Genomic DNA, 18,107 nt, shown 5'->3' with positions numbered 1-18,107 from the left:
CTGAGGAGGGGGGATGATCCTGAGGATGTGGGGCCGTAGACTTCTTTTAAGGCATCATAGAACCTCTTCATATCGTGCCTGTCAGCATATCCCTGGATCTCATCAGCTTTGTCACTCAGCCACTTATCCTGCATCTGGCGTAATTTTTGCTGAACAGTCCTGCGGATGGCATCGTACACATCCTTTTTAGATGTGGACTTTGGGTTGCTCAGGTAGGCTTGATGCAGACGGCGTTTCTCATCCAGAAGTTGCTTGATTTCATCACAGTTTTCATCAAACCAGTCTTTGTGCTTTCTGGACATGGGTCCCAGGGTCTCTGAAGCTGTACTATAGATCAGCTCACGCAGGGTCCTCCAGTCAGACTCCACATTCTGGTTGTCCAGAGAGGCGGATTCCAGACGATCTTCCAGCAGCTCCACAAAGGACTGTTTGATGGTGATGTTTTTCAGTTTAGCGATGTTGAGCCGTTTTGGAGCCTTCTGGCCTTGGGGGCGTCTCTTGGGCTGGATTCGAATATTCAGCTTCGAGACTACAAGGCGATGGTCTGTCCAACACTCGGCGCCACACATGGTCTTTGTTACACGTACATCTTGCCTATCCCTTTTCCTGACGATGACATAATCGATGAGATGCCAATGCTTTGAGCGAGGGTGCATCCATGACGTCCTGTTACGGGTAGGGAGGCAGAAAACTGTGTTGGTTATCAGCAGTTCGTGCTCTGCACAGGTCTGAAGCAAAAGCAATCCATTTGGGTTGCAGTGGCCCACACCGTGCTTTCCAATCACTCCATCCCAGGAGATGTAGTCAGAGCCAACTCTAGCATTGAAGTCCCCAAGAATGATGAGCTTGTCTGCTTTAGGGATAGCAGCAATGACAGAGTGAAGGTCCTCGTAGAACTTCGCCTTCACTTCATCCGGGTTGGTCATGGTTGGGGCGTAGGCACTGACAATGGTGAGGTGCTTCTGGCCAGATGCCAGTGGGAGTTTCATGGTCATAAGCCTATCGTTGACTCCCTTTGGGATTCCAGCTAGCTTGCTGACAAGTGCTGTTTTTACTGCAAAACCAACGCCAGCCTCACGTCGCTCTTCGCTTCCTCGTCCACTCCAGAAGAAGGTGTAACCAGATCCCCGTTCACAGAGCTGGCCTTCACCTGCAAGCCGAGTCTCACTCAAGGCTGCGATGTCAATGTTGTATCTGGCGAGTTCGGATGCAACTAGTGCCGTTCTCCTTTGGGGTCTGTCCGCGTTATCTCTGTCCAGGAGAGTCCTTATGTTCCAAGCACCAATGGTGAGAGGAACGATCCTTGCTTTTTTCTTTTCTTTCTTGTTGTTTCGACCGCTGATGTAGGGTCCCCGCCAGCCGCGGTATGCTGGCCAGGGTGATATGGAGCAGGCAATTTTTAGGGCACCTTTTCTAGCCCCTTCCTCATGCCAGGGAGGTGAGCAGTGCATTCCTAAAGAGGGCTGCTCAGACGCTCAGACGGCTGCCGAGCTCCATCGCTGCTCCTGTCGACGAAGAACGACCCTATGGCCTGAGCCGCCTGCGTGCAGGTCTGCGACTGCGACTGCCAGTGTACCCACACCTGTCGTTTCGTCGCTCGCCTGTCGCCACAGGACTTGGGGGTGATGAAATGATGAAGGATGAAAGGTCATTTTGGATGACTGATGACTTGCGCGATGAGTTTGTTTAAAGTGAAGAGGAGTTGCGCAACGTCAACCTCACTCTCTCGTCCGGGTCCACCAATTTCCAGTGGCAAGACTAAGTCGAGACGACTGGAGGATGAGCACGGATGCAGTGGATGACCAAGATATCCTTTCGGTGTCTCATCTTGCTCTCTGCACTCCACAGTGCGTTGCTGTAACCGCCTTCCTCTCCGTTGAACCGATAGGTTTCTTCCGCAGATTCTGCCACATGCACATAGGCACACACACAAGCACACACACACACACACACACACACAAGATCAGGGAAGTACAAGAAATACAACGTGACACCTGTCAGTATGTTGGTGATGTTCTGACTCAGTGCACCACCCCCAGCAAGCTTTGACCCCAGCACTTCACGTATCTGTGTGGCAGAGAAAAAAACAACATAAGGATAGCTTCATTCCTCAAGTTCTATAACTGTGCTACCTTCCTGTGCAAAGCACCCAGCAAAACAGATCTTACCCTTTTCTTCAGGAATAAAGCCAAACTGAATATGCTCTTTTTTGTATGAAAAAGAAAAAAAGCCAAAAAGGTTACAAATATGACAAAGCAATGTTTATTTTGTTTATTAAAATCATGATTCATTCATTAACCTTTCCCGTACGTCGTGGGTGTGAAATCACCCAGACAAGTGTTTTTGCTCTGTAACTCAAGTAATATTGAAGCCACTTCCACATAATTTCATGACTTTGTCCATAATATAGTTTACTACATATCCACTGAACATTATTTTCTTTTATACATAAACAAAGAAGTTATTAATCAATTAATGTCCCAGTATGTCGTGGGTGTGACGACACCCATACTCCCAAAGAATAAACCTTGCACGCCGTACGTCGTGGGTGTGGAGCCACCCATGCAAAGCTTGCGCGCCACGCGTTGTCGACGTGACGTCACTTAGGCTCGCTACAGAGAGAGAGATCAGAGTGACCTTGTCTTTTGTTGATCGTATCCCGGTTCAAGTCTGCGGTAAGTTTTACTCTAAAGTTGTAACTAATTTCAGAAAACAATATTTATTGCACTAGATATCTTCAACAATATTGAATGAACTGTTTTTCTTGTAGAGAATGATCGGAAGCAACTGATTGATAGCTTTTTATCTAGTTGGAATTAAAGTGCCTTTCTAAGAACTGGATATTTTTGTAAGTCTGAAATCAATTGATCTAAAATCTAGTTGATATAGAAATTTTATTCTTATCCTAATCTGTTCAAAGTAGAGAAAACCCGACTATGGCTAAAAACAAAAGAAAACCAACAACAAAAACAACACACACACACACAAAAAAAACAAAAAAAACCACAAAAAAACCCCGTTTTTTGTAAGTAACAACACTCTCTTCTCACGGGCAAAACTTATTCACAATGCGCCTGGTCAAGCACTGGAGTAAATAGCCTACACGCACAAGTGGAAACTGCGCATGCAAGTCTGCTGAAGAAAAGTCAAATTTGCTTTACGGACAGGTGTGGGTTACTGTGCACCCACGACGTACGGCAAGGTCTTATTTCTTCAGTGAAACCATGGGTGCCTGCACACCCACGACATACAGCGAAGGGTTAGTTCGTACACAGAAACCATGGGTGTCTGCACACCCACGACGTACAGCGAGGGGTCATTCCTTCTTAGAAACCATGGGTTTCTGCACACCCACGATGTACGGCGCGCAAAATTTTAGGCGACGTACAGGAAAGGTTAAAAATGTGACAAAGCAATATAACTTCATTCAGTTTGTTTATCAATAACATGATTTGTTGATTCAGTCATTTATCAAATGCTGATTTATTCATGTTAGTCTATCACTACCATTACTACTACCGCTACAAATTTTCCAGGAAAAACCGGGAAACATACAATCGTTTAACACACAAAGTAATGGCAAGTAACACACCATCAGAAACAAGGGTGAAAAGCAGATCATTTTCAGTCTTTCTTTCATTCTTCAGTTTCAAAGAGGTGTCAAAGCAAGCAGATTTATCCATATACCCCTATACCTCATCTGCTGTAAAAAAAAAAAAAAAAAAAAAAAAAGAGCAGATGCCTGATCTAAACACAAACCTAATGTGCACAGTTTTCACCGAAAAATGGGGGTGGGCGTTTAGTTACAAGATACTGGGCATTTACAAGGTAGATTACGGAAGTCGCTTGACTGGTTCACACACATACCTTGTCATCAGACGCTCCTGCCAGCAGAGCATACAGCAGTCTAGCTCTGTTGCGGATGTCGGTGTCGCTGAAACATGACTGCATCTCATACAACAGCTCTCCCAAGTCTGCAACAGATGTAAATTTACATCAGGCTATCATTACTATTATCATTACTAAAAAAACAAAAATTATTATAATGATCAATATAATTCTTATTATTATCATTGCTATTATTATTATTATCAGTATCATTATCATTATTCTGATACACATGCGCAGACCTGCTAGTGCTTGAACCCCCTTCATGTGTATACATATGCAGAAGATCAAATGCGCACATTAAAGATCCTGTCAGTGTTCCGTGGGTTATGGAAACAAGAACATATCCAGCATGCACACCCCCGAAAACAGAGTATGGCTGCCTGCATGGCAAGGTAAATAAACAGAACAGTCATACACGTAAAATATTACATGTGTGTGTGTGTGTGTGTGTGTGCGTGTGTGACTGAAACCTAACTGAATGATGCAGGAAATGAATGATGAGCCACAATGGCAGCTGTCAGTAGGCTCTATCCAGGTAGGCAGCCTGTTGTGCAAATGACTCAGTGTTTTGTAAAGCACTTAGAGTTTGGTCTCTGACCGAAGACAGGTGATATATAACTTTTTTTTTTCAATGTTCACACCAAAAACATTACAGTATACTATTACATACACAAATACACTTGAAAAACAACAACAAAGAAACACCGAAAACAACATAATTTATTATATCAGTAGATGAAGAAAAAAGATACCTATCATTTAAATTCATTTTCCCTTCTTTGCCTATTTCTTTTTTTTCCCCTGTCGTGCTATATAACTTATTTTAGTGTCCATATCAATTTATCAATCATTCATAATGCCACTGAGACAAAAGATGACAGCAACCCCACACCCGAACCTCCCCCCCCAAAATAAAGAATTACAAACAAACAAAATCCCAGGCTGACCATAGTATATGTAGTCTGATGGGTGGTGAAGAAGGAGTTTTCTACAGATGGTCAGCACAGCACATCCAAGTTCCCACTCACACACCCCCACCTCCTCCGCATACACCACCAGTCGCAGCAAGAACTGAATCGTTTTCTGAAACACCACCCCCAACATGTCTAGGAGTCAATCAACCAATCAATCAATCAAAGAAACTTTATTAATCCAGTTGGAAATTAATCCACACAATCACAGGCTTGTAATAAACACAGATAGTTGGTACGTAGGTAAAGGTTAAAGGTATCATGGACTTTTACTGCCATCAAGGCAGTGAATTCATAACCACTGTGTCCAGGCCTTGGCACAGGAAGGCGGGGCCCAATCCTCCCCTTTCCATCAGTTTAACCTTCCCCAACCGAAGTCAGGTATCCATTCACACCTGGGTGAATTAACTCACTCGGGACGACAAGTTTTCTCCCTTGCTTTTCCCCACAGGGGAAAAAGGGTTTGGAAAAAAATTACAAAAAAAAAATTACAAAAAATACAAAATACAGAGTAAGAAAATGAAACTTTCAGAACCGGTTTATTACTTGCTGAGCTATCACATATATAAAAAAAATCAAATTTCTCATCTTATTTTTACAGTTTTGCCATATGTAGAAAATACTGCCAATTTTTCATCCCAAATCACCATACCCATGCTTGCTTTCTGCATTAAATTTGCTTTCTTCTTTGTCATCATCCACCTCTTCAATGTCCGACCCTTCAGTTTGTAGCATTTCAAGTACTTCAGCAATCCTAAAACGTTGCCGTCACTGCCTTGTTCGCTTCACAACATTCTGAGAAGAGCCCGCTTTGCTAACAGGCTGGCACGCGAGCAGACGACCGGTCAGTGACTTTGTCAGCGTGTGTGCAAGACGGGCCACACATGCCAGGCTGACCAATCATACTGTTCGATTGTGGAGTGACCCAGAATAACGCACTCTGCTTGGCTAATCACAAAATCACGTGTACAGCGCGTGATGGAATTTTACTTTCGGAGAATGCTATTCCATTCCTTCATCTGAATCCGAATAAGTTTTGTGTAGGAATGCGTGAGCATTCCTTCGTCCGGAGAGAGTTAAGGAAAACTGACGTAAAGTGCTTTTCCCTAAACAGGGCACAGAACCCTGATCACTGGTGAACACTGGATCACAAGTCACACATATCCCATTCTGTCACCCCAGTTCCAATGGAAGTATCAATAATAATAAAAATTTACAAAATCTCTCACCTGCTGCTGGATGTCTGGCTGTGTGGCCGATACACTCAGCACCTGCAAGAAGAAACGGAACTGCGCCAGGACCTCCACCTGTCGGGCGTTTAGCACCTGGCTGTGAAGGGACGACAGGGTGGCCAGGTACACAGAGCTGGAAAGTTACATTACACTGAGTATGCTTGGAATAAAAAACATATACATATACATCTACATCTAAAAAAAAAAAAAAAAAAAAAATTACAGATACATATACATCTACAAAAAAAAAAAAAAAAAAAAAAAAAAACAGAGAGAGAGAGACATACACACATATATACATATTATATATATATATATATATATATATAGAGAGAGAGAGAGAGAGAGAGAGAGAGAACGAGTGAGAGAGAGACACACACACACACAGACACACACACGTACATGCACGCACACACAGACACACACACACACAGTGAATAATAAATCCAAGTACTGATGTCTTCTTTTTCCACCAAGAAGTGGAAGAAGCGTCTAAAAAAAAAAAAACAGTCTTGGTTAAACGTTTAACTTTTAAAACCGATCTGCACTCAGGGTTGTGGCGATGTTGGTGGTGGTCAGGAGTGAGGGTGTGAGTTTAAAAAAATCTCTCATTAACGCTTGTGTCAGCCATTTTGTTCCTCCAAAGGGGAGGTTAACACATACAGCAAGCGACAGCTGTTTTGCACTGTGCAGAACCCATCAAGCTTGCCACCCACTATTGGCCGCTAACTGGAGAGAAGCGCTCTCACTCAAGCAAAGAGAAACTCCCCTAAGTTTGGCAGGGACCTCCTTTTTAATTAGAATATGTCTCTCATAACGGGAGAGAAGCATTCTCACTCAAGCAAAGAGATACTCCCCTTAAGTTTGGCAGGGACCTCCTTTTTAATTAGAATATGTCTCTCATAACAGGAGAGAAGCATTCTCACTCAAGCAAAGAGATATTCCCCTTAAGTTTGGCAGGGACTTCTCTTTTGTTAAATATGTCTCTTATAAACCAAGACGAGCAGAAAACTGAAGAAAAAAAAACGAACAACCATACACAACAGAAAATACACACCTGGCAGCAGACAACCCACCTGTCGTTAAGCGTTTCCTTGACAGCCAGCAGGAAGTCCAGGATGAGGGGGATGAGGTGGGGGTAATCCACAACCAGGTCCCCTGTGATCCTGTCAGCACACAGGACATGGATGGATGAACGGATGTGTGTGTGTGTGGCGGTGTGTGTGTGTGTGTGTTGTGTTGTGTTGTGCTGTGCTGTGCTGTGCTGTGTTGTGTTGTGTTGTGTTGTGTTGTGTTGTGTTGTTGTGGTGGTGGTGTGTGTGTGTGTGTGTGTGTTGTGTTGTGTTGTGTTGTGTTGTGTTGTGTTGTGATATGTTGTGGTGTTGGTGTGTGTGTGTGTGTGTGTGTGTGTGTGTGTAGGTATAGGTAGGTATGCATGTATGCATTCGGATGAGACGATAAACAGAGGTCCCGTATGCAGCATGCACTTAGCGCACGTAAAAGAACCCACAGCAACAAAAGGGTTATTCCTGGCAAAATTCTGCAGAAAAATCCACTTCAACAGGAAAAACAAATAAAAATGCACGCAGGAAAAAATATTAAAAAATGGGTGGTGCAGTAGTGTAGCGATGCGCTCTCCCTGGGGAGAGCAGCCCAAATTTCACACAGAGAAATCTGTTGTGATAAAAAGAAATACAAAATACAAAAAATACAAATTCATGTAGGTAGGTAGGTAGGAAGGTACATATGTATGTATGTATGGATGGATGGATGGATGCGTGTGCGTGTGTGCAGGGTTGGGTTGGGTGTGTGTGTGTGTGTGTTGGAAAGTAGGTAAAGGTAGGTATGCATGTATGCATACACGTAGTTAGGTAGGTAGGTAGGTAGGTAGGTGGTAGGTAGGTAGGAAGGTAGGTAGGTAGGTTGGTTGGTATGAATGAATGTATGTATGTATGTACGTATGTATGTATGTATGTATGGTGGTCAGTTATGTCCGACTGAGGCCATGAGAACAGCAGAGGAGGCAGCTGCTGTCAGGCCTATGCAGGCTAGAAGATGACTATGGTGGAGAGTTTCTTGCCAAAGGTGGAGAGTTTCTTGCCCAAGTTACATCCCCACTCTCTCAGCAAAGAGGGCATTCAGACAGTCGGCACTGGGACCATCCGCAAATGCCAACTAGGCCCCAAGGCTGCAGCACTAAGAGCAAGTGCATTCTTGCCTCCTAATTTGAGGGTCATAGTCCTTCACAAAAGACTAAGCTACGAATGAATCCCCCATTACAGTGGGGGAAAAAAAAAACACTGACCATACAGCTTTCACTCTGTTATCAGCCCAACTGAAGTCTGATGTCTTCTTCTTCTTCTTCTTCTGCGTTCAGTCGCATGCACACAAGTGGGCTTTTACGTGTATGACCGTTTTTACCCCGCCATGTAGGCAGCCATACTCCGTTTTCGGGGGTGTGCATGCTGGGTATGTTCTTGTTTCCATAACCCACCGAACGCTGACATGGATTACAGGATCTTTAACGTGCGTATTTGATCTTCTGCTTGCATATACACACGAAGGGGGTTCAGGCACTAGCAGGTCTGCACATGTGTTGACATGGGAGATCGTAAAAATCTCCACCCTTTGCCCACCAGGTGCTGTCACCGTGATTCGAACCCGGGACCCTCAGATTGACAGTCCAAAGCTTTAACCACTCGGCTATTGCGCCCGTCGAAGTCTGATGTCAATCTCTGGTAAAAACTGAGCTGTGCATAGAACATGTAAAACAGCAGCAACAGAAGTGAAAAAGAAATGAGCCTGACTCACTTGATGACGGTGTCGGCGACGTGCTGGGTCTGATGATGTGTGTAGGCATCAAAGAGCACCCTGTACAGACCAGCTGTGGCCCTCTCGTTGCCTGTGGTCAGCGACAGCCTCTTTAGGTAGTGAATGTCTCTCAGCAGATCTGCCATTCACGGAAATAATAATGATTACAATAATATATAGTTCTTATATATGTCGCTCAGCAGACCTGTCATTAACAATAACAATAATAATGATTACAATAATATATGGTTCTTATATATGTCTCTCAGCAGACCTGTCATTAACAATAACAATAATAATGATTACAATAATATATGGTTCTTATATATGTCCCTCAGCAGATCTGTCATTCATAATGATAATAGTTACAATAATCTATAGTTCTTATATGATGCAAACTCCACATACAATGGGTTCTAAGTGCCTCACATGAAACTACGCAGTGAAGCATGCACTTAGCGTATGTAAGAGAACCCATGCCAGCAAAAGGGTTGTACCTGCCAAAATTCTACGGAAAAATTCACTTTGATAGAAAAACAAATACAGTATGAGGAAGAAAAAAAAAAGGTGGCACAGCACTGTGGTGGTACACTTTCCCTGAGGACAGCAGCCCAGATTTCACACAGAGATGTCTGTTGTGACAAAGAGTGTTGCAATACAATACAATGTGATGGTGCACTTTCCCTGAGGACAGCAGCCCAGATTTCACACAGAGATGTCTGTTGTGACAAAGAGTGTTGCAATACAATACAATGTGATGGTGCACTTTCCCCGAGGACAGCAGCCCAGATTTCACACAGAGATGTCTGTTGTGACAAAGAGTGTTGCAATACAATACAATGTGGTGGTGCACTTTCCCTGAGGACAGCAGCCCAGATTTCACACAGAGATGTCTGCTGTGACAAAGAGTGTTGCAATACAATACAATGTGGTGGTGCACTTTCCCTGAGGACAGCAGCCCAGATTTCACACAGAGATGTCTGTTGTGACAAAGAGTGTTGCAATACAATACAATGTGATGGTGCACTTTCCCTGAGGACAGCAGCCCAGATTTCACACAGAGATGTCTGTTGTGACAAAGAGTGTTGCAATACAATACAATGTGATGGTGCACTTTCCCTGAGGACAGCAGCCCAGATTTCACACAGAGATGTCTGTTGTGACAAAGAGTGTTGCAATGCAATACAATGTGGTGGTGCACTTTCCCTGAGGACAGCAGCCCAGATTTCACACAGAGATGTCTGTTGTGACAAAGAGTGTTGCAATACAATACAATGTGGTGGTGCACTTTCCCTGAGGACAGCAGCCCAGATTTCACACAGAGATGTCTGTTGTGACAAAGAGTGTTGCAATACAATACAATGTGATGGTGCACTTTCCCTGAGGACAGCAGCCCAGATTTCACACAGAGATGTCTGTTGTGACAAAGAGTGTTGCAATACAATACAATGTGGTGGTGCACTTTCCCTGAGGACAGCAGCCCAGATTTCACACAGAGATGTCCGTTGTGACAAAGAGTGTTGCAATACAATACAATGTGGTGGTGCACTTTCCCTGAGGACAGCAGCCCAGATTTCACACAGAGATGTCCGTTGTGACAAAGAGTGTTGCAATACAATACAATGTGGTGGTGCACTTTCCCTGAGGACAGCAGCCCAGATTTCACACAGAGATGTCTGTTGTGACAAAGAGTGTTGCAATACAATACAATGTGATGGTGCACTTTCCCTGAGGACAGCAGCCCAGATTTCACACAGAGATGTCTGTTGTGACAAAGAGTGTTGCAATACAATACAATGTGGTGGTGCACTTTCCCTGAGGACAGCAGCCCAGATTTCACACAGAGATGTCTGTTGTGACAAAGAGTGTTGCAATACAATACAACACAATACAATGCAATGCAAAACAATATAATACAATGCAAAGCAATGCAATTTTCCTTATCCATCCTTTTTTCTAACACCTTGACTGCTGCTGACTTTTGTGACAGAGTGTTGCAATACAATACAATGCAATGCAATACAATACAATGCAATACAATACAATGTGACACAAAACAATACAATACAAAATACAATACAATGCAATGCAATACAATGCAATGCAATACAATATAATGCAACACAAAACAATACAATACAAAACAATACAATGCAATGCAATACAATACAATGCAACACAAAACAATACAATACAAAACAATACAATGCAACACAAAACAATACAATACAAAACAATACAATGCAACACAAAACAATACAATACAATGTGACACAAAACAATACAATACAAAACAATACAATACAATGCAATTTTCGTTATCCATCTTCTCTTTTAACACCTTGACTGCTGCTGACATGCATGCTCATCACTTCAGGGCTGTCACCTCACTGATGTAAGATTGAGATTACAGGTCAGGGCAGAAGCCACCATTCTTAATTTGGACTTCTTCCACCTGGAACTGCATTACCTTTCTTCAGTAGCAAAGTCAATGACACCACTTGCTGGGTGAACAAAAAGTAGTGATTGCACTTCAAAAGTCTTGCCACACACAAGGGATAAAGTATCTGTTTTGAACATTGTAAATATTATAACATAAAAAAACAACAACCTAACTGACAAAAATGAACAAAAGTTTTCAACTTAAGTTAACCAAAAGCGTAAACATATACAGTATTCCAAAAATATGCATAGATATTCACTACAAAGAGTAAAAAGCACTTTCTTGTCTGTGTTCGTTCTGTCTGTTCATTGCCAGTCAGCTTCCTACCTCCCTCTATTCTCTTCAATCAAAGCTTCACAAGTCTTCATCAAAAGAATCCTTCAGGCTTGGAAACTACTGGAAAGGTTCTGATGATCTTTTTTTCGTTCATTTATACTCCCATCCATAAATACTTCTTTTTAACCCCTAGGCTGCCTATACAACGAGATAACTCGTCATGGCAAGCATGTACGCTTCGCTGCCACAATGATGAGATAACTCGTCATCGAAATATTCTGACTTTTCCCTGCTTTGTGTTCAGTTCGTTGACAAAAATGCTGGTAGCTTTAGCTTGGGAAATCTTTCTGGATTCTATTCATAGCTAGAAACCCCATCTACATCATGAGGCAGTCCTTTATTTGAACGTTCTGGTTGGGTTACTGTCCCAGTGTTTGCCTGGCTCCTCTCCTCGCTCGCTCGACAAAATTTTGGACTGACGTCATGCTCAAGACATGCAATCGTAGCGAACTAAATCAACCAAGATTTCTTTCTTTTGCTGATGCTCAGAAAGAATTGAAGCGTAAACTCGAAGAAGACAGTGATGAACATTCATAGGACGATTTGATAGAAAATAAAGGGAGCAATCAAGAGAGTGGCCAAGATACGACCATCAGTGAGTGATGCCGGCTGTGCAAACCTTAGCAGATGACAGAACATGACCGAATTATTAGCAGGACAGTGTGAGCGATTTTCTTGGCACTCAGCCAATGCGGTCTGATGAGAAATAGATAAAGCGACCATGTGAGAGGGGTGAAGAGGACGGGGGTGGAGACTGAGTGGGCGTGGCCTCTCATCCACATTATCACTTGGAGAAGTCACAATGCATTGTATATCTATCTCTTTTTAATTTTTTTTTATTGTGGTTGTTCTAGTATGATTTTGTGTTGCAGATATCCATTTGTCCAGAAAATATGATATTTTAGTGCAAATTACCTGACTAATGTTAGTAATGAACAAGTTGAAAATGTGACAAAAAACAAAACACTGATTTCAAAACAACAGCATGCCATTAAAAATATATAAAATGGGAAAACATCATGTGTTTTGTGTTCTTTATTCATTTACCTTTCAGAAAATATATACTTTTATGGGTCTTTCTCCAATAACAAAGAGCACAGAATTTTTTGAAAAATATACCCGTTTTTTGTGAAAAAACCCCCTGGCAAACAGATTTCACTTAAATCTTATTTTCCTGGCAGCAAAAGGGTTAACTTTTTGCAAACAAAAAGCCCAAAAACTTCAATTCCAAAGCAAAACTTAACACCTGTTTTTCATCCCTACACTTTCTCAGACTTGAAAATTGGACACTGTGATTCCCAACATGGCCTCCAGGCAATTTTTTTTTACCTGAGAAAGGAAAAAAAAATCTGTTTGTGTGCTTTCTTCTTTACTCCAAACAATATTTTTTTTAAAACCCTGTAAGATCCTGTAGACTGCTGATGCAGGGGCTGCAACAGATGAACCAGGGTGTGATTTTGCATGTGTGGACTTGGAATGACTGGCATGGCCACTGAAAACAGTGCAGATGATCAACAGCAAATAAAGAAAAACAATAAATAAAAAAAAATAAAAAGTTAAAAACACCTTGAACAGGGAGAATGGAATACACTGCCATGCACTGCCATACTCCCAAGTCTACAAGAAAAACAAAATGTGTGGTAGAAATTTTCCGACTTAATCAAAAAAAAAAAGAAGAAGAAGAAAAAAAAAAATCCACCTCAAACAGGGAGAATAGAACATACTGCCATACACTGACATTCTCCAAGTCTGCAAGAAAAAAACCAAAACGTGTGGAAGATGTTTTCCAACTCACTGTGGTCCTGCTCCTTGCTGTAGCTGGTGGTGAGGACGGTCAGTTTGTCCACGTGGATGTCCAGACTGTCAAACACTGTTGGACACAGTGACCGCTGCAGTCTGGTCATCAGCTGACTGTCGGTCAGCACCTCCCCACCGCTGTGCTGGTGACAGAGAACGACCTGATGATCATTCCTCATTTTGATGGGTGCAATAGCCAAGTGGTTAAAGTGTTAGACTTTCAATCTGAGGATCCCGGGTTTGAATCTCAGTAATGGCGCCAGGTGGGTAAAGGGTGGAGATTTTTCCGATCTCCCAGGTCAACATATGTGCCGACCTGCTTGCGCCTGAACCCTCTTCGTGTGTATATGCAAGCAGAAGATCAAATATGCATGTTAAAGATCCTGTAATCCATGTCAGTTCAGTGGGTTATGGAAACATGAACATACACAGCATGCACCCCCTGAAAACAGAATATGGCTGCCTACATGGCCAGGTAAAAGCAGTCATACACATAATGGCCCACTTGTGTACATTCAAGTGAACTTTGGAGTTGCAGCCCACGAACAAAGAAGAAGAATTTGTCATTTATCATGCACAAATAACAGCTGGTGACAGAGGAAGACTTGATGATCATTCCTTTTATCGTTGTTGCACATATAACAACTGGTGACAGAGAAAGACTTGATGATCATTCCTTTTATCGTTGTTGCACATATAACAACTGGTGACAGAGAAAGACTTGATGATCATTTGTCATTTATCGCTGTTGCACAAACAACAGCTAGTGACAGAGAATGACTTGATGATCATTCCTCATTTATCGCTGTTGCACAAATAACAGCTGGTGATAGAGAAAGACTTGATGATCATTCCTCATTTATCGTTGTTGCACATATAACAACTGGTGACAGAGAAGGATATGATCACTGTTTGTCAGTTATCGTTGTTGCACAAATAACAACTGGTGACAGAGAAAGACTTGATGATCATTCCTCATTTATCGTTGTTGCACAAATAACAACTGGTGACAGAGAACGATATGATCACTGTTTGTCAGTTATCGTTGTTGCACAAATAATCATTATGTCATTTTCTGTGGAGTGGTGGCATAGTGGTAACTCAGTCTACTAGGAAGCAAAAGAATTGAGCACACTGGTTTGAATTCCACACTCGCCAGAATATTTTCTCCCTCCACTAGACTTTGAATGGTGGTCTGGATGTTATTTCAGATGAGACAATATACCATAGTTCTGTGTGTAGCATGCACTTAACATGCATGTAAAAGAACCCATGGCAACAAAAGCGCTGTCCTTGACAAAATTATTGAGAAAAATCCACTTTGATATCAAAACAAATACACTTGCAGGCAGAAAGAAATATATTTTAAAAAAACCAGACCTGCTAAAGCCTTAATCATGTTTGTTCGTTTACAAACAAAAAAAATCAAATATGCACTATAAAGATCCTGTAATCAATGACTGTTTTTAAACCCAACCATCTAGGCAGCCATACTCTGTTTTCAGGGGTGTGATTAATCCTTACCATCTGTACAGGTTTAGAATGATAATGGAAAAATACGGAAAATATGGGTCAGAATTTAAACTGTGAAAAATGTACCTGTGTGCTTATGTCACCAAAATACAGCCTGGACTTCCATGAAGAGAATCAATAATATACAATCACAGATCTTCTTTCTATGATTTAAAAAACAACAATATATCCTTCTAAATTACCTGTAAATAAGCTTTGAGCCACTGAAGTATTGGAAGTCGCAGAGCGGGATGCAATGTAAGGTTTATAATGATAATGGAAATGCATGCAAAATATGCCATGGGTCACAATTTATACAGATAAAAAGTACCTGTGTGCTAATGTCACCTAAATACAGCCTGAACTTCCATGAAGGGAATCAATAATATACAATGACAGATCCTCTTTCTATGATTTAAAAAAAACACAAAAATACCACATCTTTCCAAATTACCTGTAAATAAGCTTTGAGCCACTGCAGCATCAGGAGTCGCAGAGCAGGATGTAATGTAAGCAGGCTGACTTCTGATGCTAGGCGCCGAAGCAACAGGCGCTCTTCTTCGGCAGTACAGATCTCCCCTTGGAACTCTCTCTGTAACAGTCACATTCACCGTCATATAGTGTAGTGTGGTCACAGCAAAGGAAAGAAAAGAAAATTCTTGGATAATGAAAGCCCATCATAATTATGTCCACCTATCTCTTCGTAAAAGAATTTCAGACATATTTGACAAAATACATGTTATGATTTCTTTTACTTTGTTATAACTGAATCAAGCTGCTGAGTTTTTATTCCTCTCATATCTTAATTCAACCTTTTCACTTTTTAGTTATATGTTTTGCCATGTTCACATATGTGTTAGACTTGACTTTGGGCTGAGAGACTGTGTGGTGTGAGTGATAAGCTTTTGAATGCACATATTATTCCCAATCGGATTAAGAAAGATGTATTGAATTGTACATTAGATATACAATCACTGAATGAAAAGCCAAATGACAAGTAAAACCCATACTAAACAGCCTCCAAGACTTTTGCTGTTGAGAAAGTGTTTGTAAAGTAAAGCCCTGGTTCCCCAAAGAGCTACAGATTATATAGAATTTATGACATTATTTTGAGGCAATCAGAATACACAGAGGACAACAGTGGGCAACATGTTCAGGCCATGGGATCAACATTTGCAATTCATATCAACAGTGTGTTGAACATCATGAATTAAAAGACACACATGTTTACATCTGTACATACATGCATACACACACACACACACGCGCGCGCGCACACACACACACAGGCATACACACACACACACAGTCATGTATGAACGTACATATATGATTAAGTCAACACAAACACAAACACACACATACACACACACAAACAAAAACAACAACAACAAAAAAAAACGTGTGCTCACACACATATGCATGTGTGCACACACAAACACAGTCACTCATGGTGAGAAAGTACACACATGATTATGTCCACACACACATGCAAACACACACAGACACACACATACACACAGAGTGATGCATATGTGACATTACATAATATATGATTATGTCCACACACACACACACACACACACAAACACACGCTTACATACACACACACACACACACACACACACAAACACATGCTTACATACACACACACATAGTAATGCATATGTGAAAGTATATATATGATTATAAATGTCCACACACATGCACACACACCCACACCCACACCCACACACACACACATGCACGCACGCACACACAAACACTGACCTGGCAGCAGAGAACAATATGCAGCATGCAGGGGTCCAGGCTGGCCATATTTTGTAACATCAAAGGCTTGAATATCTGAAGGCAAGGACATCACACAAAGGTATAGGCATCTAACAGTTCTATATGAGGCATACTTCTATGTTAATTTAGTCAAATGTTACGCTTGATTATCTGTCTATACTGATTCATTTCAACTTCAATTTCAGTGGTTAAGAATACTAATTCAATTACTCTAAGCACAAACACACACACACTCATATATGCAAGCATGAACAGACACACACATACATATGCCCAAATACATGCACAAATACACTTACAAAGACACACAGAGACACACACACAGATACACAGACACAGACACACACCTAAGTTTGTCAGTTAGTCGAATCAGGGTGAAACGAAGTATGAATAAATTTTACAGTCCAGTCAGTATAATTTACAACTAACCAGCACAGAAATTTTATTATCCTCATTGAACAGATACAAATATTAAATACACTGGACTGATAAAGGAAACATAGGCACATTCAAAAGAATAAGGAAAAGCATTGTCATGGAAAATATTGTGCAAATAAACATAAGATTAATTAATATCTGTTGATAATGAAAAAATAAATCTCACAAGAAAAAAAAATATACTGACAACCTACTGATATTAATTAATACAAACATCATACTGGAGATCAATCAGTCTGGGTGTCTCTGAGAGAAACTGCCTTCATAGAATCTTACTTACTGTAGGTGACACTCGGGGAGTCATTTTGACCATCTCCATAACTGATAGAACGATAGGCCACAGTCCAGCTGGTGTGAACAGGAATGCGTTCTCCATCAAGAAAGACAGTGGGGGCACAATGTCTTCAGCAGAAATACTGTCCTGGCTGGTTCTGTCCCCTGCAGTGGACGTGTGGGACAGGTTGGTGAGTACAGTTGATAGCAAGGTGGCGTAGTCTTGGAACACATGCGTTCGTTCATCACGCATCATTTTCACCAGGCGGTCCTTGTAACGGGACAACAATCCCTGAAAAAAGAAGAAGATAAATTAGGTGATTGTGTGGTCTGTGTGGATTTACTTTATATCTGAGAAAAGGTAATGGAGCAAGGCTATGTCACGGTCATTGTAATTTTCACAGAAAAGGTAATGGAGCAAGGCTAAGTCACTGTCATTGTAATTTTCACACACAACAGACTCATATTGTGAGAAACAAAAATAACACAGCACATGTGTGAATAAGTATTTAATAAGTATTTAATGCTAAAAAGTTAGAAACATTAGAATAGTGGCATCTATGTTTTTTGTTTGTTTGGGGGTTTTTCTTGGTTTTTAAAGTTGTTTTTTTT

The 18,107-nt window shown here is 41.5% G+C and overlaps 1 protein-coding gene across 1 annotated transcript in view; it reads right to left on the bottom strand.

Moving 5' to 3' along the window:
* The window catches only part of LOC143282064 (AP-5 complex subunit beta-1-like), a 40,388-nt gene that overhangs the window by 14,859 nt on the left and 7,422 nt on the right, over nucleotides 1-18,107 (bottom strand). The window contains exons 5-14 of the mRNA XM_076587516.1: nucleotides 17,503-17,787; nucleotides 16,764-16,838; nucleotides 15,448-15,585; nucleotides 13,480-13,624; nucleotides 8,906-9,044; nucleotides 7,171-7,260; nucleotides 6,092-6,227; nucleotides 4,839-4,974; nucleotides 3,868-3,974; nucleotides 1,995-2,067 (exon numbers count right to left, since the gene is read on the bottom strand). Of these exons, the coding sequence (XP_076443631.1) occupies nucleotides 1,995-2,067; nucleotides 3,868-3,974; nucleotides 4,839-4,974; nucleotides 6,092-6,227; nucleotides 7,171-7,260; nucleotides 8,906-9,044; nucleotides 13,480-13,624; nucleotides 15,448-15,585; nucleotides 16,764-16,838; nucleotides 17,503-17,787 (1,324 nt within the window). The remainder of the gene's footprint in view (nucleotides 1-1,994; nucleotides 2,068-3,867; nucleotides 3,975-4,838; nucleotides 4,975-6,091; nucleotides 6,228-7,170; nucleotides 7,261-8,905; nucleotides 9,045-13,479; nucleotides 13,625-15,447; nucleotides 15,586-16,763; nucleotides 16,839-17,502; nucleotides 17,788-18,107) is intronic.

The sequence above is a fragment of the Babylonia areolata genome, chromosome 5, assembly GCF_041734735.1.
Source record: "Babylonia areolata isolate BAREFJ2019XMU chromosome 5, ASM4173473v1, whole genome shotgun sequence".
In the NCBI taxonomy this organism is placed as follows: Eukaryota; Metazoa; Mollusca; class Gastropoda; order Neogastropoda; family Buccinidae; genus Babylonia; species Babylonia areolata.
Note: the sequence above shows the minus strand (reverse complement) of the source record. Positions and strands in the feature narration are given on the sequence as shown.